This window comes from Caretta caretta, chromosome 11 (genome assembly GCF_965140235.1).
Source record: "Caretta caretta isolate rCarCar2 chromosome 11, rCarCar1.hap1, whole genome shotgun sequence".
NCBI classification, from domain to species: domain Eukaryota; kingdom Metazoa; phylum Chordata; order Testudines; family Cheloniidae; genus Caretta; species Caretta caretta.
The window spans coordinates 22222652-22245528 of NC_134216.1; the positions used below are offsets into that span (position 1 = coordinate 22222652).

At 38.6% G+C, this 22877-nt stretch overlaps 1 protein-coding gene across 7 annotated transcripts in view; it reads right to left on the minus strand.

Moving 5' to 3' along the window:
- The window catches only part of LRP1B (LDL receptor related protein 1B), a 1334345-nt gene that overhangs the window by 1066289 nt on the left and 245179 nt on the right, over positions 1 to 22877 (minus strand). For 6 of the 7 annotated variants that reach the window (XM_075117809.1, XM_075117812.1, XM_075117808.1 and 3 more), the window contains exon 2: positions 2877 to 2999. The exons of the other annotated variant lie outside the window; for it this stretch is intronic. In XM_075117809.1, coding sequence (XP_074973910.1) covers positions 2877 to 2999 — 123 coding nt within the window. The remainder of the gene's footprint in view (positions 1 to 2876; positions 3000 to 22877) is intronic. 7 annotated transcript variants of the gene reach the window in all.

Sequence of the window (22877 nt, forward strand, 5' to 3'; positions counted from 1 at the left end):
CTTGATGTAGTCTAAGTCCATCTATCAGTAAAAGAGAAACATGCAGTGGGCTGGGTCCCCAGCTGAGGTAGATTGATATCAATCCATTGCCTTCAACAGCTCAAAAATAGTAGCAGAAATTATTTGGTTAATAATTTCAAAGAAAGAATATATTAGAAAAAAATACAATTCTCTCATGGACAATTCACTAACAGATAAGAAGCAAAATGTGTTCAATAAATTATTCATTATGAATTACTGGACCAGCTTTTTTTTTTCTTTTCTTTCTTTTTTTTTTAACTACACAGAGCAACAACTCTTCTGGGAACAGAAATAATCATTGCTAAAACACCACAACAGGGTAAAAGTGGATTTGCTATAAGAATCTGCTTTTTCTTTTTTGAAACTATTTGAGAGTACATTTAGCACTAGTGAAAAGTACCAAACTGACAGCTTGGTGATGAAAGTCCCATATCCACAGAGTGCGAACAGCTTAGGCAATGACAGGACAGGTCTGTCACATTCCTTTGCTATTGTTATGGAGGACCCCCCTCCTGAACTCCCTCCTCCTTCCGTCCCAGTGGTCAACTAGTTTAATCCCACTGTTGCCAATTTAGTCATTTTCCAATCCCTTCTCTAAATTCGAACATCTCCTCTAATTTCAATTTCTGAGGAAAACACTGATCCTGATCCGACACCAAATGAAGTCACCGGGTGCTGGTTTAAGCATTAAATGAGAGAGTACATAGTTGGTTCTCCATTCCTATTTAATCCTAGACCCCGTATTGAATTTGCTAACGAGGGCACTAGTTGGGATCAATTTTTAGTGGTATCTGTCTGGTTCTACCAACTCATCTTGCATAAGTCACTAAAGATCTGCCAAATGGTAACAACTTTCAGCCACAACCAAACAGAAGTATGTGTGATCTGGTGCACTCAAAGTGAAATGCTCTGTATCCTTATCACCAGTCCCTCGAGTCCTCATATGCTTCATAAATATTTGGTATGTAGATTTATTATGTCTTAAACAAACACTACAATATAAGTTCTATTTAGAAAAGTGAACTGTGATGTTATATGTTTAGATAAGGTTATATTTTGTGGAATATGATAGTTGCACTGAGAATCTGGAGATGGCTCACCTGGCCTTTTTAAAGATGTTTCTCTTTATGTGCATCAGCTATGCAGAAACTCATGATCAAGTACAGAGGAGGTTCAGGCAAAGTAGCAGGAAAAATTCTGTTTCACACTTCAAGATGCTAATGAAACAGAATGGGTTTCATCCTCAACCGGTGTAAACTGGTGTAGTCCCATTGACTTCAGTAAAGCTATGCCGATTTATATCAGCTGAGGAATCGGCCCAAGAGAAGAAATGGTATGCGGTTATTACCAGTTGAGTGATTTTCTCCTGATGCCAATTACTGTCAGGAAACAGAAGTAGGTAGGGATTTATGCACATTTATATGCAGTAGAATGAGTTTGGCATGGACAGCATGAAGGAGCAAGGCATTCCATTTCAAAATGCCAAACTAGGCTCAACAGACAAACGAGGACACATTAATACTAATACCACAATTTGGGAACAAATCTATAGGGAAGATATCCTCAGCAGGTGAATAAAATAGAGAGAAGGAGACAACACTGCTCGCATAATATGTCTGGTGCCTGTCACCCAGACTGATCTCTTACTGCCAAACCATGAGGTCTTTTTACTGGAAAATTCTAAAGAATTATTTTTTGCATGTCATTTTTGTAGCCCATTTTCGCAACTGATGTTCCTTTGTGAGCACAAAATTATGTTTAAAATACAGCCAAAGAACCCAGCATAGCATTAAATGAAAAAAAGATGCATTGGGAAGGGAACACGTCACAGCTAATTATGAAAAAATACTTCATACTTATACACAGCTTTTTTCCCTTGAGGAGTCAAAGTGCTTTACAAACCATTACTCAGTGAACCCTCACAACAACCTCAGAAATTAACTATTATACCTTTTTTACAGATGAGTAAACTGTACCACAGGAAGGTTAAGTAGCTTATCCAGTGTCAGATAGCAAACCAGCATGTGTAGATTCCCTGTCGATGATTTTAAAAACTAGGATTATAGTCCCTGATTTGTTTTGATAAATGGTACTTTCTGTACCTTTAGCAGGTAAAGCAAATCTCTAGCTTCTTATGTTGCACTAAAAAGAACATTTCATTTTATCAGTATCCTTTCTTACATGAGCTGATTATCATGGGGACATAGACCAGGAAGTTCCCTCATTTTCCTCATAATGTAGGAAACAAGGGAACATTAAGATTTAATATCACCTCATCAAGTCCAGAAATCTGAGAAGCCTGAAAGGGTTCTGCTCTGTTCTCCAGCCGCTCTCAGTCACAGAGAAAATAAGATTTGTTTTTATTAAGATTAAGCATGTTTTATTAAATCTTTCCCTCATTTTTAAATACCTTGCCTCTTTTGTCTTATTACACTTTTCCATGTTTTGCCTTCGAATCTTCCTTTCCCTCCTTTGATCCCTCCTTTGAGATCTCAGTGCTCCTCTCTCTGACATTGTGTTGCACTATTAATTTCTTTTCCTTTTTTGAAGAAACATTATTTCCCTTCCTTTGTCTGCCATTGCTTCTGCCTGCTATAGCTATTCTACTAAATCAGTAAGAGAATATGGAACATATGCTCTGATGATAGTGTTCATTATAAAATGACAGTTGAGCAAAACACCTTCCAGTTCTTTCATCTCACACCTGCATATTGAGTGTAACCTATTCTCCATGGTACAAAGATTCACGTGGGATGGGGTTTTTTTAAACCAAAATCCACTCTTATGACTATACAGTACAGCTATCTGTACTCTTCAAAGGAAAATAAGGATAACATGCAGTACTTTTTACTTACAGGTATCTAAAGACTCATCTGAATCATCTGGACAGTCGGGTTCTCCATCACATAGCCAATTTTGAGACACACAAGTCACATGATCATCGCAAAGAAACTCTCCTATGTCACACAGCTGTTCTTCTGAAAAGGAAAATGTTTTTACATGGAATGATTAACAGACGAATGAAAATAAAGAGACAAAATGGTATGATCATTAAATAGGAAATTAAAGCACATGCACAAAATAACATGACTATGAGATGAAAGCTCAATACGATCTTTAACAGCCAAATTATGATGCCCTTACTTAGACTGAGCAATGCATCACCCTCTGGGAAGTCCTACTGAAATAAATTAAGAGATTAAGGTATATCCAGATCTAAGTAAAATAACATAATCCGTCCCTATAAAAATAAGATAGAAGTTTCATGGGGTTTTTTTTTGTTAATTTTTAGTTTCAAGCATATCATCATGAGATCATCTTGGTCATTGTATGGAATCCAACAAGCTTTATGTCTATAATATCTGCCTGCATGAAATGGCTGGTTATTGTTAGATATGTCTTTTTGCAGGAAAGGACTCGGTGATGATGTGATTTCCTTATTTTGTCCTCAAAGAGCTTTGAAAAATTGTGCATCCAAATCAAAAGCTTTTTCCAGGAAAGGTCTTCTGTGAGAGACAAAGACCCTGTTCTCATAGTTTTAGCTACTTTTTTTTATACTGAGTTTACTCAGATGACATTAAATTCAAAACCACATCTCATGTTAAAAATAATAATACTCGAAGAAATATTATTAATATTAATACTCCAGGTTTCTATAGTGCTTTAAAAACACTAAAGGCCTACTTTTTTTTTTTTAAAAAAGGCCCTTAATTGTTTGCAAGCACAAATGCTAGTATTTAACCACTTCATTGTTTTTGCAAACCAGATATTTTTTTAACAGTAATTTTGCTGACGGTGACTGTAAAATTGTAAACTGAGTTTAAAACACTGGCTGTAAGGGACCAACAGTGCACGTGTTACACACCATAAACACCTGCTGGCTTCAATCAACAAATCTTGCCTTACTGAAGTTTTGGGCTGAAATAATGCAGGACTAGGCCATCATTAATTAAACCTACAACACCTCTGTGCAGTAAATACTCATCATTTTACTGATGTGCAAATTGCAGCAGTGCCTTTCCCAAGTGCAGATTAGTGGGCAGAGTCTGTCTAATTCTTCTCTCAGTTACACCACTGAAGACCAGAAATAACTCTATTAAAGTCAATGGTATTACAACAGTGTAAAATTGGTATAATTATGAGGAGATTTAGGGCTCCTGCTCCCTTGTTCCATTGCTAGATCAGTGCATCAGTTCAGTTCACAGTGAAAGCTAATAGATGTTGCTATGATTTCTAATTATTATATTTCATTGTTTTTATATATAGCTATTCTGAGTGACTGAAACTGACCGGCTCTTACAGGAGATCTGTTTTGCTACAGCATCTGATTAAAGGCTTATAATTATCAAGGAGCCCATTGGTGGTTATATACCCATTCTTAGTTATGTGTGTTAATGGTAAAATAGTCTTATGAAGACAAAACCCAATGTACTTCATAGCAATGTAATTTACATCCTAGACAATAGCTATATATAGCATTGTCTAATCAGGGCAAGATGTGCCTCAAGCGTGCTTGCTAAAGCAGTCTCAGGGCTTTAAAGAAAATTCTTATTGTTGCACAGTTTTAGGGACAGTTATATATTATCCCTCTAGGAAATAGCAGCTTGTTACACGTAGCTGATTTATTTTGTACCCAGATATTCCATTTTCAAGGTCAGCCTCTGAAGCTATTGATGATTACACATTTAAATGAGTGAATTTTCAGCTATTATGTAAATAGACATTTTACATTATTTAAAATTATCTACTGTGCAGTTCTTTGCTCTTTAAAAGAACCAGCATTTTTTGTATGTTTTTCATTTATCATATTTAGTAAAACAGCCTACAGTGCTGAGCTGTTCAAGCAAATCTTTTTTAAAAAGTCTTCTCTTTGTAAAAAAAACCCAAAATACTGTATAATTAAAAAAGTAGGCTTATGAGATCATGGAGGAAATTTTCATTAAATCCTTTGGGGAAAAGTTCAAAGCTCTTAGTATACGTGCCACTTCCTAAAAAATAGTACAGGAAGCATAAGTGAGAGAAAAAGTTGTGCCATTTACAGGTTATCTTCTTTTCTTAAGGGGACTTGTATACAGAAATCCATGTGTCAACACATATCAATGTACTATTACTTTCAACGGTAATGCATTTCTAAAAATCAACCTTTCAGCACAAGAAGATTTACATGCAACTTTCCATACAGTAGGTTGAAAGTATAACCCTCATGTAGTGCAACATCTGTTCTACTTACAGGCTGATCTTTAAAAAAATAAATTGCAATTATAGTACAAAAAAAAACCTTCAAGAAAGCAGTAAACTAACATGTCAACTTATCTATATAATTTAAATATAGCTCAAGAGTGAACTTCTCATTTATACAGAAGTGCTGTGACAATGTACCATACATACTGGTTTGGGCACAATTCGGTATCACAGCTGTGCTAGGAATATTAAATAAAGTTTCAGTGGGATTCATAATATTTTATTCAAGTTATATCAATGTAAATTTTTACATTACTAGGAAATTTCAGAAACCCAGATACTAATGCTCATTCCTTTAAAATGTACAAGCTAAGATTCACAAGAGATACTGAAATATTTTAAATAATGTATTCGATAATATTAATTTCTTATTGAATGTCAGAACTAATAGCTAAAGGGAGCCATGGCTGTCTAAAAGTACAACAAAGCTGTGATTTGTGGGAACACATATGCAGATAAGTAACTATAAGATAAGCACATGAGCAGTCTCAATGGGACTCAAAATTACTCCCATGCATAAGTGTTTATCAGAGTGAGGCATAAATGTGTGTTTTTTTTTCACCCTTTAAATTCTGATTGGCAATAATTTGGGTGGAGAGAGAAATCCACACTTACTGTCATTTACTGATTGAAATGTAGTCCTCTGAGCCTAATTATATAGTACAGCCAGCAATAACTGGAGGAAATTACATTTTAAATCAATTAACAATTCCAGCACAATTATTTAAGATTGGAATCATTGTGAACAAACCCAAATTAAGGGTCATTGAATTCAATGGTAGTTTTCTAAGTCTGGGCCCTAGGCATTATTGTTTGTTTTACTGCAATAGACCCATATCAGAGCTGAGTTAGCATTATCCATAGCTACTAGGACTGACATTGGAGACAAGTTAGTTGTTAGTAGGAAATGTGCTTCTTAAAAAGGAATAGAGCTCAATTCCTCCACAGTCATTAGACATTGCACTTCTGCGAAAGTGATAACACACCAGACAAGAGACAAGCTGTGAGCCTGTACTATCATTAATTTAAATACCTTTCTCCTCTGCTACATTCCATTATGGTTTATACCTTTATCTTTCTTAATAAAATACCTTTTTCCTCCTTGATGTCAACTGCCAGTCAAAAGGAATCAGAACACTTCTAATGCCAGCAGTAATGCATGGAAACACATGACAGAAGCCTCTGAATAGCACCATAAATGCCCAAGTAAATGGCACCAGTGGTTAGGGAATATATGAAGGGGCAAGTGTTTTATCATTTTCAAGGGTAACAAGAGTGACACCAAAAACCTGTTCTGTTGTGTGAAGAAAATTTAGGGTGAGGAGAGAACAGTTTGCTATCTTCCTAGAAACATGGAGATTAATTTTCCTTAATGGATCTTACTGACTACAGAATTTGTGATCCTCCCATGTCTATTAAACACCAAGTCTTTTTAAATCTCGAAATAGAATGTATGCATGCAGAAAAGCCTCCTTACCAAAACTAACAACAACAAAAATTACACAGAGCAGGTTGGAAAAGTTCAGTATAAAGGAACTACATCTCTGGAAATATTTCAGATCATATTTAACATACTTCTTTTAAGAGGAGAATATATTTGTCCTTGGTCATTTTAAAACTGATGAGCTCCTGAGTGGTTCTTTATTCAATGGTGTCGAAATTTAAAAATCTCACCCTTTTTACCATCAGGAAAACTGATAGAGCAAAAATCCCACTTTTTAATTTGCCAAAATACATTGGGGGGGATTTTGATTGGCATAAAGCAGCTTAATAGGATGTCCATTATACTAACCAATTTGTATTGGCAATTAAATGTTGCTTTTTCCAATTTCGTTTTCTTTTGTGTTTCCCTTACAGATGTACGCCTTCCTTTTGGCTGTCACTTTTGTAGATCCTTTGAAATCAATCAGCCCAATTACTTGTAAATGCTGGACTAATGTGGAAGTAAAAAAAAACCAAAAACTGACCACCCAAGAGATGCTTCCTTATTAAATGCAAAGAAAATGGTTTCTTTCACTGATACTTCTTCCCATTCTTTTTTCATCTGCACTTTGTATGCTGCACAGCGAGACTCCCCGAGGAGGAAAAATTCACATATTTTTAACATACTGATACTTTGTGAGATACAGAGCAGATGGTTAGAAATCATCTCTCTATGGGTCAATGAAAGCTCTGCCTCCCTAAGGATAGTCCTCCTATCCTGTGTTGTAAGCAGTGCCTCTTAGAACTAAAGTTTCACCAAAACAACTGACTTTGTGTTAAATACATTTCTAGAGCCAAAAATATCTCCCTGTATAAGACAGCCCTACCGTTTAAGAAGGGAAACCTTAAAATCTCCTTTAGTTTCTAGAAAGTTTGTATAGGAAATATACTAATGAACAAAATTATTAATGTCATGCAATTAAGCTTATTTTGGACTGCCAAAAATTCCACTAAGACTATATATTTACCCTTATTTACAATTTCCAAAGGTTATCACATTCATATATTCACAGCCACAGAGAGAAGCCGTTGTTAAATAAGTAGAAAAATACTTTGAATGCAAGGTGGTGACCAATGTCTGCTTGCAAGAGGAAAACTGCAATTTTAATAAGACAGTTGCCCTTTGTAGACATGCACTGAAATCCTAAACGATGCAAAGGGATAAAGGTCCTTTTTCTGTGATCACACTGATTGTTAGATGTCATAAGTATCTGGGTTATTCTTATTTGGATGAACGTACATTATGAAGAGAAGGTCAATAGGATTCTTAAATAGAACTATAAAAAGAGGGAAAATTTATATAAATTAAGTACTTTTCCAGAAGATATATATCATGAGAAGGTAAATGAATCTCTGTACATTTAATTAACTCTGCCTGAGTAGAACACACACAAACAGTGTAAATTCCACCATCAACATGAAAGATGCTTACATTAAGTAACCATCTGTACATTGTTCTTCTATGAAAGAGTTATATTTCTCTCTAGAACAATAATTGGTATAATTTTTTGAAGGTGGGGGCTTCCAAAATGCCCTGCTTTTCCCACTTTTACTTCCTTTTCTCCTCAAGAGCCTGGTATGGTGGTAAAAACTCCACTCAACTAGAAAACCTATATCGTGCTCATTTAGGTGCTTCTATCATCATTCAAGGTACCCTCAAGGTACTTGTGTGCCATCTTCAAGGTATTCTCAACCTCCATCTGCTCAGAGCACCTGGGACCCCAAAAATCAAACCTCCCATATGGCAGCACTTTGCAAAGTAAACACTTAAATAGCCATGTAGGTTTTTGATTCATTATAACCTGGAATGTGCTCATTAAGCTCTTGATAGACAGCCTAAAATGAAAAAAAAAACAACCCACATGCTTAAAATAGTTCTAAAGATACATTCAAACTGTTTTGAAGTCTTTGATCCAGAAGAGATGTTGGGTTTTTTTCCCTGAAGCAGGGCACCAGATTGGGTGGACATTGCCGTGAGTGGCTCACAGAATCCTGTTTATCAGGGTATGTTTACACAGACCATAGGAGTGAGCCTCCCAGCCCTTGTTAATAGACTCAGGGTAGCAAGGCTCCACTAGTGCTATAAAAATAGCTGTATAAACAGTGTTTTGAAGTTTCAGCTTTGGCTGGAGCTCAGGCTTTGAAGCCAAGGGAAGTGAGTGAGCTGCAGAGCCCGAGCTCCAGCCTGAGCCACAACTTCAAAGCACTGTCTACACAGATATTTTTACAGCACTGGCGTGAGTTCTGCTAGCCTGAGTCTATTATCCAGAGCTGGGAGGCTCACTTCTGTGCACTGTGTGTACCTTCAGAAGCTTGGCTCATGTGTTTTGCTCACACGTGCAGGGTCAAACTGATTGCCAGGTTCAGGGTTAGGAAGGAATTGTCCCCCAGGTAAGGTTGGGTGGGATCTGTGTGGGTTTTTACCTCCCTCTGAAGCATGGAGCAAAGATAACTTGCTAGGATCATCTAGAGAGCTCACTTACACAATTCCCTGCCTTTGTAGGGAACTCGGGCATTGATGGCACTGTGGTGTCCCCTGTTTTCTGCCTGTTGCACACAACAGTTTAATTTCCTGGAGTCTGAAGTACTTTAATCTCAACCAAATTATTGGACTTAATATAGGGGTAACAGTGAAAATTTAATGGCCTGTGAGATACAGGATGCCAGACTGGATGATTTAATAATCCCTTCTAGCTTTAACCTCTACGAAAGTATGAAACTATGAAAAAGATTCTGAAACAACATGCAATGTTTAGAAAGAGGTCAAAATAATTTGTGAATCGACCTTTTTCAAATTAGCGGGTAATTTTAGTGATAAATTAAAGTAAGAAATACAGATTTTGCTTCATTCAAAATGTCTCACAAAATGTTTGGGTTGTTTGATCTCATTTAATCAACATTTTAATTTTGAAAAAATATTTTAAAATAATCAACATTTTTCAGTTCCTTCCCCCCCCCCCTTTTCCCTCCCATCTTTCAAAAAAAAAAAAAAAAGTAGAGGGGAGTGGGGAGGAATCTCCTCCCAAAAAAACAGATGTGAACATTTTTTGGTTGGTGGTTTTTCCTCAAAATCCTAAAAAAAATTAGAACCAATCTAACATTTTCCATGAAACATTTTCATTTCAGCTGAAAAGCCAGCTGAACTATTTTTTTTTTGTTGGGCGGAGGGAACAAGCAAGCAAACAAATCTGTTCCTGCAAATATATTTCAGGCAGCTCCCTTTGTGAACATAATTGGTGTTTGAAAAGGGATAATGAGATCAGATCAATGTCACAGAACTCTGCTACAGATTTTCAAATCAGATAAACACCATAAGTTTGAAATGAGAATTTGGATCAAGAAGAAGTGAGGGCAAAGAGGGCAAGGCATGGTTAGCACAAAGACACTACATAAAAGAACTGTCAAGACCTGGTCTCAGACTCCTGACACAAGCAAAACTCCTAGGAAAGTCAGCAAATGGTTTGTCTGTATAAACAATCTGTTTTCTTCTAAAGCATCAGAGGAGAGAGACTGATGGAGGAAAGGAAAAAGATGCATCGGTCACAGAACTCAAAATTGAGTTGAACATTTCACATTTTGATTTATTGAGCTTTGTATTCACCTTTTTTCTGTATCTATGTACCCAGGATTTTGGATGTGGAACTCCCATTGATGATCAGTGGCAGTTCTATCACATTTCAAACCTATTATATGCCTAAAAATTATTACTTTTAAGTTCTCAATTAGTTTTGCTCTGATTTTAATTATCTTAGTTACGTTTGTCTAACAAACTAAGGGAACTTTTTTCCTTTTAAAGCTTGCTTTCTGTGTGGGATTTCCTTTGATATCCTAGTCTGAAACATGGAAGAGTTCTCCGATTAATTTCTTCCAAATTTACTTAAAACTACATAGTATTTTCCCGTGACAGTTTATGTTATGAGTTGTCGTGTGCTAAAAATTATTATGACAGCTGAAAGCAAGGGGAGAGAGAATGTGCACTAGTTTTAATTTGACTGCTGTATTTGTGATTCTATAGCTCACATTAGCACTTCTTGAGTTAGAGTGACATTTGTGAAGCACAAAATTTTAGTGTAATAATTCACCTGCAGGAGCATGAAATTTAGAGTCAGAGTTTAAGGCAAGACGGGATCACCAGTTCATCTAGTCCAGTGGTTTTCAAACTTTTTTTCTGGGGACCCAGTTGAAGAAAATTTTTGATGCCCGCAACCCAATGGAGCTGGGGATGAGGGGTTTAGGGTGTGGGAGGGGCTCAGGACTGGGGCAGGGGATGAGGGGTTCGGAGTGCAAGAGGGGCTCTGGGTTCGCAGTGGGACTCAGGGCTAGGGATTGGGACACAGGGTTGGGGTGTGGACTTACCTTCAGTGGCTCCCAGTCAGCAGCGCAGCTGGGGTGCAGAGGCAGGCTTCCCACCTGTCCTGGCACTGCGGACCGTGCTGCCCCTGAAGCAGCCAGCAGCAGGTCCGGCTCCCCAGTGGAGGTACGCAAGTGGTTCCACATGGCTCTCGCCCGCAGTCACCGCCCCCAGTGCAGATCCTGTGCTCAGGGTGGGGGAAGCGCGCAGAGCCCCGTGGCCTCCTGCCTAGAAGCTGGACCCGAAGCTGGCTGCTTCCGGGGTGCAGCACGGTGTCGGAACAGGTAGGTACTAGCCTGCTTTAGCTGGGCAGCACCGCCAACAGGACTTTTAACGTCCCGGATGGCAGTGCTGACCAGAGAGATCCAGTGCCTTACATGCTGCGACCCAGTACTGGGTCGTGACCCGAACTTTGAAAAACGCTGATCTAGTCTAACCTCCCATGTATCACAGGGCCCCAATGCAACCCAACACCTGCACACTAAACCCAACAACCCAAATTAGACCAAAATAGTACAGCCTACAGGAGACTATTATGTACCATAAACAGAGGAGAGACAAGGTGAACAAAGGCCCCTGCACAGGCAGGGAATTGATTACGTGAGATATACCCAGACAATCCCTGAAAGTGACCCTTACTCCATGCTGCAGAAGAATGGCAAAAACCCCAAAGATCAGTGCCAGTCTGACCTGGGGGAGAAATTCCTTCCCATCCTCACATATGGCAATTGGTTAGACACTGAGCATGTGAGCATGAAAAAGCCATCTAAGCATGTGAGAAAATGCTTAGTGCCACCTCAGAGCACTGGCCTACTCCACCCAATGCCCCATCTCCAGTCTTGGCCATCTCTGATCCTTTTGAGGAAGGGTATTCCTTCTGGAATACGTTGGGGACCGGTTGAAGCCCTTAAGATTTATGCAAAAATCTGTTTGCTGTCAGACCCTTATAAAACGGTAAGTATGCTTTTGCATTTGGTCAGTAGTAAAATGCTGTGCTAATTGTTTCTATCTGACTTGCTTAAGTAAAGTCTTGTATCACCTGGAGTCCTTAATGGGAAGAGTTAAAACTTCATTTACAGTGCTCAGATCATCTCCCCCAAATCTGTGCATGGAGGGAACCCTCCAAATGTGGATTGCCCACCTACCATGCAAAAGCGGCCTGGCTAATTGCCCAGTACCATTCTCTCCACCACCACCTAGCCACCTCTCAGGTCCTAAGGAGGGCTCTACACAGGTCCACAGTCTATTCAGGGAGAGGTACAACAGGGTGGGGCTGGAGAGGGATGCACATCATCTCTATGCTTGTCCAACAGAGGGGGAACAAAAATGGATTCTGTATGGAGACCTATTGAGATGGCAGTGGCTGTGATCATTGGGACCACATGGGGCGAACAGTCTGTCAGACATCAAAGTCTGTGAGAAGTCACCTGCACAGATGACTATTGACTCACACAGAATCCCCAGGCTTGTGGGAGAACCCTTGAGCTTTTGCAGTGAGTCAAGCTTTGCTCCTCCCCTAGTCTCCCCTACTCTAACACAGTAATGTCTCACTGAGGGGATTCTGCTAGAGATTTTCTGCATCCGAGGCTCCTTGTGTGGGTTTTACCATATAACACAATGACCTGGTCCCTAACTTGGTATGTCCTGTGGCCTAAGAAATCATCAAGCAAATGTTTGGATACTGACAAAAGACCAAAACATTCCTGAGACATTTTTGCCTAATCAATTGTAAGCCACACAATACAAATCTCTGTAAAATATGAAATTACATGATAGCGATGTCCTCTAATGACACAAAAATAACACAGGATTGCAAACGTCCTCTCATGACATAATAGAGCTACACTAGTAATACAGAAACATTACCTATAATCATATTATTTACCAATCCGTACTCCAAGTCTTTTATATAAAGTTGTCAAAACCCCAGCAAGGTAAGTACAAAACATTTTGCAGACTGATCTTCTTGTATGACCTCGTGAAAAATGTAGGACCACATTCTCTGGTGTAATGCTGTCCTTAATGCTGGCTTAATTGGACTGCGGGAGGTAAATGATAGGGAAAACCCAGCTCATTCTCCCCTTACAGATGAAGCATTAGAAGACATACAGACATTCAGTAGTATAGCTTTATAAAAATACAGAACCATAGGATCTGTAGGTAACCTAGTCCCAATACAATGGGTCATCCACATGGAATGCTAGACCCTCCAATCTCCTTCCAGGCACTCCTTTGGTTCTGGGAAAATGGATGGCTTAATAGCTGACTACCATTTGCATTTTGGTCTGCGTCTCCAAACTACCTCCTCTTTCAAGGTGGCGTGGGGAGAGAAGTGACAGATAAGAAGTCACTGCATCTCTGAAATGCATTGATTTCCATGGGATTTTCTTCCAGGAAAAATGCAAGTAACCCAGGGAGCCCGCCACCTACAATAGTTACTTACCTATCTAACTGGCTATGCACCCTGACGTACAAAGAACCAAAAATGTCATTGTTCATACGTAGCAGTGACTCGGGACAACAGGAAGCATGTCACACAGCTTCAGATTCCTTCCTTCTGGGATCTGTAGATTCATTCTGCATACATTCACACATACTTGCTCCCACTCAAAAATGCATAATGGAGAGAAGTATAGGGCCTACAAAGAGTCTTTACTTTTTCCGGTTCATGCTAAGATGCAACAGAAATGCCTGTGAAACAAAGTCCCCCAGCTTCCTCCAAATGAGTGTCAAGGATGAACAACAAGACTAGGACTGGAAACAAGCCTACCAGCACCTTAAATAGCCTTCAATCCCATTCAATGGCTTGCTACCTCTACAACTTTCTGCAAAACTCCACCATCTTCTGTGATGTCACTGAGTTAAAAACACTACACATTCCTGCTGGATTGTCTCATCTTCCCTTAAGACAAATAATTTACATTTAATATATTATATTCACTCTGTCTGTTGGAAGCTGAATATATGTATTAGGCTATGTTAAGTTACAATATCATTCACAAGATATAGTGCTCCTCTGAACAGATGTGGTATTTCTATGAGTTTCTACATGCTGAGGTTTTTAACCATTATAAATAATGATAGAGGATAATTAATTTAGATAAAATTGGTACATCTTTTTATTATCCTTCTGTGTCATTGATTTCTCTAATTCAGCACCTTTTATCTCCATAAAAACATTATAAAGATATTTCCTTTTCATATTTCCAGATAGATTTTTACAGAACTAAATTTTTCTAAACAAGGAAAAGCATGTACTAGAAACACTAATGACTTTTGGAGATGAAAAAAACATTTTAGGGACACAGCAGCATGTCTGTTGCATTTCTTTATTGTCAATTTAACTAAAAATAACTGCATGCTGATCTTTTTAAAAAAGTAACTGCAAAAGAGAGAAAACATAATTGCATAATACCATAAGTATGTTCAAAGTCATTGTTCCAGTGCTCTAAAATTACCAGGTATAATGTCTTACAATAAAGAGAAATAAAATGAATTTTTAAAAAGTCTGCAATTATAGTAACTGCTGGTATTAGTCAAATACTCTACATGGAGAAAGAATGACTAGACCATATTAGAGAGGTTGTAATTACCAGACTGACCTTCTACCAAACCACACGCTGGGTCAACTTCCAACTCTACTATGGTTAACTGCCAACCCTGCTCCCTTTACCAGAGAATATTACATAATCAACTCCTAACCATGCAACTAAATCCAATAATTTGACAAATCTTTTAGTAATGTACCATTTCTTTCCAGGAAAGATCTCATGATTTCATAATGATTCTCTGGAGGAAATTTCTTCTTTTCCCCTTTCACCCCCAATTTAAATTATAGTCATTAGCAGTTTCAGAAGTCATCAGATATGTCTATCCAACTCAAAATTGTTCCATAGTGTTACAGTAATTCAGATTCAGACATAACACAAAAAAGCTAAAATTACATTTACATCCATAATAGAATAGTAGTTATCTTCCTTAAGGGAGAGGTGTGAGGCCCTCAGGGATGTGAAGTGCACAGAAATATTAACAGCAGTCAGTGGAGGTGCTGAGACTCCAACCCAAGGTCTCCCAGATTGCAGCTCTGTGCATATTCCCCAAGGCTCGAAGGTATTGTGTGGTGGAAAGGGTCTCTCTGTCTCTCAGATGTGTGATTTTTCCCCTGAGATGCCTGCATCCTTCACAGACCTGTGAAATGAATAGGTGCCACATGATATGTGCAACACTTGGCAAGTCTGCTTTTTGTTGATAATGCCTTTCATCTGAGGAACTTCGAAGTCATTAATTAATGAGATCTCATACTAGCTCTGAGAGAGAACCACTGAACAACTTGACCAAGGTCACAGGGTGAGTCAATGTCAGTTAGGAAAAGAGCCCAGGAACCCTGATTCCTTAATCCCTTGTAAAAAACCATCTCTTTGAACTAAGTCCATTGGAAGAGTAGTGAGTAGTTCTGATGTATACATAACAGAGCCTGAAAGAGTTGAACACTTTAAAGAAAATCCTTTCAGCATATTATTAATATTTAAATATTTATGTCATATATCATGTATACTAAAATCTATAGGAAGGAGGCGTTCATACCCACCTGTACTATATTTTCATGGTCATGAATGATAAGCCTGAAGTCAGTAAATTTCTCTCAGAAAGATTCCAGTTAAAATGACGTGAAATAATGATGAACAGGTTTCATAGCAGATGCAAGTGCCTGATTATATAATTCAATTTTAATGACAAATATGACGGTTTTGTTTTGTGCAACAGAAGAGAAGATTTATATAATCATATGAAAGAATCAAATCTTATACACATAAACACATATGTTTGTTATTCCAATATAAAGCAAATGCTTACTAATCTACAGCGAAATTAGATGGGGGACCTGGGGTGAATGACCGTAGTATATCCTTTATACTGAACTTAGTGATTAAGAAAGAAGAGAGAATTAAAGGAAAGACATATCTAAGCCATCACTCCTTCATAAATATAATATCACTTGCCTAGCTACAGAGAGGAATCTCATTAGCAGATTTAGATGTAGCATTCCATTCAGATCAAATTTGATACTGCATAACATGGCTGCTATACTTTTGTTAACTTTAAATGACAATACATTTTATAGAATGCACTTTTTTGTTAATATTACAGCAGGGAAATTATATTATCTAGGTCACTTTAATAAACATTGGCTCCGAGTCTGCAAATGGTTCCAGAGTCCCATTGAAGTAATGCATGTCGTATTAGCTAGGCATAACAAACAGTTGTAATTTAATTGTAAAAATTGAGTCAGTGGTACTCCGGGTGAGTACTGGGGTCCACCTATGCAGATTCAATTGCAATACAGAATACAGTTACAGAGCCCATGCTTCAATGAGAGTAGGGACAGATTCCAGGATAAGCCCCATGGCTGACAGAACAACATCTCAGTTACTCTTACTTATTATTTCTTATTTTCTTCCTAAAATTCCAGAAGCTTTGCTTTCTTAAATACTATTAGCAAAGTAAGAAGCATTAAATACCTGTTACAAAACTATATGTGATGTGATTGCTCTATAGCATCACAAGAAAGTATTTAAAGTGTCACCTTATAAAAGTTGTGGATCATTCTATGAAAAAACCAGGTCCTGCAGCGATAGCCTATGGTGCAATTTTGTTGCTCATATATCAATAGATTTATAGTACTTTCATACTTGACACTTCTAGCTGACAATATATATATATAAACTGCTCCCTCAATACGTCTCATGCACCAATCTCTCAATGGCAATGCTGGTTTTATTAGGTGAGCTTTTCTAACTTAACAATAAAACTTACAAGCAGAAAGTTTTAAAGGCTGTTTACTAAGGCACTCGTTGCACTTCATTAACATTTACAGATATAAATAGGAGCTACATGAGCTCCCTGGGTACAGGCAGGTGGGGTTGAAGAGGCCTGTGTGCCTGCTTACTCCCTGCTGGAAATAAATGATGGGGGGACAGGGCAGAGCCTTGGCTGTTCCCCAGTGTCCTGGCAAGCAGAGTAGAGTGGGTTCCAGGGGCTTATAGTTGGCTTCTCACGTAGACCAGCAGAAAATCACTTCATCCCTAAAGCCAAGGGAAAGTGGGGTAGGATTGTATTTCTTGAAAGAAACTGGGTGCTCCTGGGGAAGCCCTCACAATGACGGTATCTTTGGGACACAATTTAATCAACAGACATGTAAAGAATATCAAATACAAGCAACTGAATTGATTGGATTATGCACAAACATAAGAACAGCCATACTGGGTCAGACCAATAATTACTCGAGCACAGTATCCTGTTTTCCAACTGTGGCCAATGCCAGATGCTTCAGAGAGAATGAACTGAATAGGGGAATTATCAAATGATCCATGCCCTGTCATCCACTCCCAGCTTCTGGCAGTTTAGGGATATCCAGAGCATGGGGTTGTGGCCTGGCCAAGTTGGCTAACACCCACTGATGGACCTATCCTCTATGAACTTATCTTATTCTTTTTTGAACTCAGTTATATTTTTGGGTCTCACAACATCCCCTGGCATCAAGTTCCACAGGTTGACTGTGCACTGTGTGAAGGACTTCCTTAGATTTGTTTTAATCCTGCTGTCCATTAATTTCATTGGGTGACCCCGGTTCTTCTGTTATGTGAAGCAGTAAAGAACATTACCTTATTCACTGTCTCCACACCATTCATGATTTTTTAGATCTCTATCATATCCCCCCCACCCCCGAAAGTCAACTCTTTTCCAAGCTGAACAACAAGTAGTAATCATTGTGCAAATATATTACATGTTAAAGTTTAACAGTAACCTTATTAACAAAATGTAAAGATAATTATGATTAAAGAACATCAATAACTGAACAATGCTACATGTACTAATTCAATCCATATAAATATACACATGCTGTCTCATTAAAAAATAAAAATCTGTATTGATATATTGGTGCCATTTAGCTGCCTGTGTGAAATGCTATCAATTTTCTAAATTTTAAAATAACTGTAGATGAAGTAAAATATAAAATCAGTTATGAGAAAGTTCAAGCATGTGGTTTGTAATGTCAAATATGTCTCTGACAGCAGAATATACACTACTCTGATGTACCGTAACACTACAAATATGTTCTATAGTGTGATCCTTAAGGGAAAAAAAAAACTTTCTCAATAAAACCGTTCACTATTTTTTGTAATAGAAAGAAAGAAAGAAAGAAAGAAAGAAAGAAAGAAAGAAAGAAAGAAAGAAAGAAAGAAAGAAAACATCAGGTACTATTACTTTGGGATCCAAACCTGCAACCCTTATTCTGATTGGTCCCACTGAAGTTAATGGGACTACTCACTTAAATAAGGACTGGTTGCATAAAGATGGACTGCAGGGTTGGGAATTTTATGCACTGTATGTTCCATGAAGAACAGGTCAATTTCTTCCATTTTTTTAATGGTGTTTATTCTTCTACCTGATATTCCCCCAATAAGAATAATATCTACTTCTGGTTATGATTTAAAAATTATTTGGGAAAATAATATAGAAAGAAATATTATGTAACAAGGCAAATAGATTACTAAAACATTCTAGATAGGCCAGAATCAGGTTTCTTGGATTATTTATGAAGTTAAGAGGAATACCTTTCTCTTATATTAAGTTCTCACTACCAGAGGTGTTATTCTGAAAGAGAAATATAGAATTCAATTCTGCAAGGTGCTGAGCATTCTTGTGAAATGTTGAACACCCTCAATTCCCACTGATTTAAGCAGGAGTTGAGGGCACTCAGTGCCTCAGACTGTATGACAGACATGAGCAAATTTGAGCTGCCAAGCGTTGTGATCAACACTATAGCTGGCTAAAGCCCTCTGATTTTAAAAATTAAATTATTGGTCAACAACTCAGATTTTTCCCCTACTGAAAAAACAAATTTTAACTAAAAAATTTAATCAAAAGACTGAAATTCAGGAAATACCAGCAAGCTATACAATTAAAATCAGAAAAATATTTCCTCAATTAGCAACCTAAGAACACAACAGAATTCTGCTTTTAACTGCAACAGTAAAACATTACTAGAATTATTTTTGTGTGTGTTATCTGTGTGTGGGACAGGGCCCTAGACTCAGACTCAGAAGATCTTCTGCTAGTGGCTTGCTCTGTGACTTTGGTTAATCCATGTCACCTATTTGCCTCAGTTTCCTCACTTGCAAAATGAGGAAAAGTATAGCTCTCTTTCTATGTAAAGCTCTTTGAGCTATTTATGAACCAAATAATGTTAATTATTGACTAGCATCAATGCTCTCACACATATTAAATGCAATATTCTGTACAGTACAAAAAGCCTTGCAATCTGTCATTTTCTTGATAGCATTGTCATAGCCATTCAGAGCTACCTTCTGCTGAGATTTATTAAACAGAGTCAGCATGCCCTGAGATTAATCCACAATTAGGTATGGATGTCAGTATTGTAAAAGCTTAATAATTAAGTACATCCCCATTTGTTCGAATATAAATTCCACAGTCATGAGGAACATGAACCCTGATAGGCTACTAATAAACTTTCTGGTTGTTCATAGTTAAGGTCACACTATGCCTACTCTTGTACGCAATAATGCTTCCATTAAGAACAACAACGCCACCAGGTTACTGTAAGTGTCTGATCCTAATCCCGCTTAAGTCACTGTAATGTTTCCCACTGACTTCAGTGAGCTTTGGATCAAGCTCCAATTTAGGTGTTCTCAATTTAGGAATTCTCAACCTTTCATAGTGTTAGTGTGGCCCACTTAACAGAGAACTTGTCTTGTGGACACAGCTTTTCTACCATTCATCATTCTACCAACTTCCTCACTCTTTTGGAAATAGAGTAACATCACTGCAACAACTAAAACAGATACTTACATAGAACTGCAATATTTGCCATGTATGTATTTTTAGCATTATCGAAATACAGTTCAGCAGATGGAAAGAAAAGAAGAAAAAGAAGAAGAAGAAAAAAAAAAGACAAGCCAGATTCCTGTAATCAGCCATTTCTCTACAGAACACTTTGGAAACTACAGCTCTGATCTACCCAAAACCAAAAAGAAACACCGCCCCCCTCTATATTTGCTCTGAACACACCACGCACACACCCATCCACCCCCACAGAACTGATGTGGGTTGGTCTATGATTACAGGGCTGATAGAGCTTTTGAGTTGTTTTTGTCCATTTCTTCTGTTCTGTTACTTAGAGCACCAAGTTGTGAAAGTGTCCACCCACTGAAGATTCAATAATAACAGAGTCCATTGATCCTGACAGAGTGTAGTACAAAGAAGATCTATTAGCAATTCTGTATTAGTTCTCCCCATATTTTTGTCAAAAGGAGGCAATACCATGCCACAGTGCCTAATGTGTTTTATATACCTCAATAAAAACATTTTAATCTCCCAGTCATGAAATGGCTGCACTGTGGGGAAAATGTGGGGAAAATGGGGCCGCACTGTAGGGAAAATGGCTGCACAGTGTGGGGTATTGGGGTGTTACTTTGATGAATTCACATCAAAATTCCTTTCAGTATACTAGAACCATGTTTTCCTGAACAGAGCTCTTCTGGGCCATGGAGGAAGTAAGGATATTTGCATTTTTTAGCCTATAACAGTCATGTGGGGTATACAGAATCTCAGACTCTGTGTGTGTTTATACAGACACACACAGTCATATAAATATACACACACTGTGTGTCTATATATATATGTATATTACTCACACTGTATGCAGCGTATGGTATAAAATACTGCAGTAAAGTAATGTATAATTTAAGAAGAGCGTGAAAGAGGGACTTTTCCTTGTTCATGAATGTCAGATCTTCATTTGGAAGACCCATTCCTCAAAATGAACAGTGTAAATAAAAGCATTATTTGGCAGAAGTTTAGCTTTTAAAATATTTACATCCCCAATGTAGATGTTTAATTTGGTGTTTTGCACCATATTAGTTTAGGGGGAAATAAAACTCACACATTAACTATGAGAGGAAATGCTTTGTACATCTGCTGTAGTGCACCTTTTATAGCTTGATAACAGCTGCTTTATGGTGTCAGAATCTAGTTGAACCCCAGAATGGCCTCCATTTCAGCACACACCCTAACAGTTACCACCCAGCAATACTGTAACTGAGTTACCACAGGTTGTAAACTTAGATCAGGAAATTATTGTAGTCTCAGATACTGTAGCGTGGTGACCAAGGGGATATGTCAGCTTTTTAATATTGGGAACCATTATTGGTCAGAAATTTGCAATTCATGAGAATAAATTGACTAGAGACCCTTTTAACCAACACTATTATTGTTATTAGTCAATTTAATATAGAAGTAAATATTACTGTTGATAAAGGCCCTAGTTCAGGAAAACATCTCTTTAAGGACAGCATTTAAATTGGTCCCACTCAAGTCAAGTTTTCCTGAAGTGCAGCCAACATATATAGCCCATTATGGAGTGTGCATTATACTCCAATATTAATAATGGTAGATTAGAGAGCACTCCACTTCATAAGAAGTGTTCAAGCACCTTCAAGGAGTGTGGTCCAAATTCGTGAGGAGTGCTGTGAGACAGGCCCTGAGTTCTCATTCCTGCCAGATTGTGGAATTAACTTTGGAAAAGGGAACACTTGTGGCTACATATCACTTGAAACCTTTCGTTTAAACCTGGGGTGGACAAACTATGGCCTGGGGGCTGCATTCGGCCCTTCAGACATTTTAATCTGGCCCTCAAGTTCCAGCCAGGGAGCAGGGCTGGGAGCTTGCCCCGTTCCAAGTCTGCCGTGGCTCCCGGAAGCAGTGTCATGTGCCTCCTCCGGCTCCTACGCGTAGGGGCAGCCAGGGGGCTCCTCACGCTGCCCCCGCCCCAAGCGCCACCCCTGAGGTCCTATTGGCCGGGAACCGTGGCCAATGGGAGCTGCAGGGGCGGTTCCTGTGGACAGGGCAGCACACAGAGCCGCCTGGACATGCCTCTGCATAGGAGCCAGAGGGGAGACATGCCGCTGCTTCTGAGAGCTGCTTGAGGTGAGTCCTGCCTGAAGTCTGCACCCCTGATCCCCTCCAGCACTCCAAGCCCCTGTCCCAGCCCTGATCCCCATCCCACCCTCCAAACCCCTCGGTTCCATCCAGGAGCACCCTCCTGCGCCCCCAACTTGTCATCCCCAGCCCCACCCCAGTGCCCACAGACCCAGCCAGAGTGCTCATTACCCCACCCCACCCTGCACCCTAACCCCGTGCCCCAGCTCAGAGCCTCCTCCCACACCCTGAAGTCCTCATTTCTGGCCCCACCCCAGAGCCTGCACCCCCAGCTGGAGCCCTCACCCCCTCTAGCACCCAAATCCCCAATTTCATGAGCATTCATGGCTCACCATACAATTTCCATACCCAGAAATGCAAAATTTGCCCACCCCTGGTTTAAACGAACACAAAAATTTTAAAAGCTTCCAAACTGATGTCCCAAAAAGAGGTCCTGCAGTTGAAGTTTTAAAAGCTCCGTTTAATGACTGCTTGACATATTTTTAAAAAATACTATAAAACTGAAAAATAACATTTCTTTAATAATAATGGATATTCTTTCCTACAAGTCAGCAGCAACTTCTTAGCAAATCAAAGGCCAAGTTCTGCCCATCAAAGTATTCCCACTGATTCCAGTAGGAATTCCCACATGGACATGGTGAGCAGAATTTGGCCTGAGATGTAAGCTCTCACATACACAGTGTTACTCCCTTTTAACATTACAGGTAAAAACCAATCCAGTTGCTAATTCCACCAACCCATTTAGTTAAATATTTTTATTTTA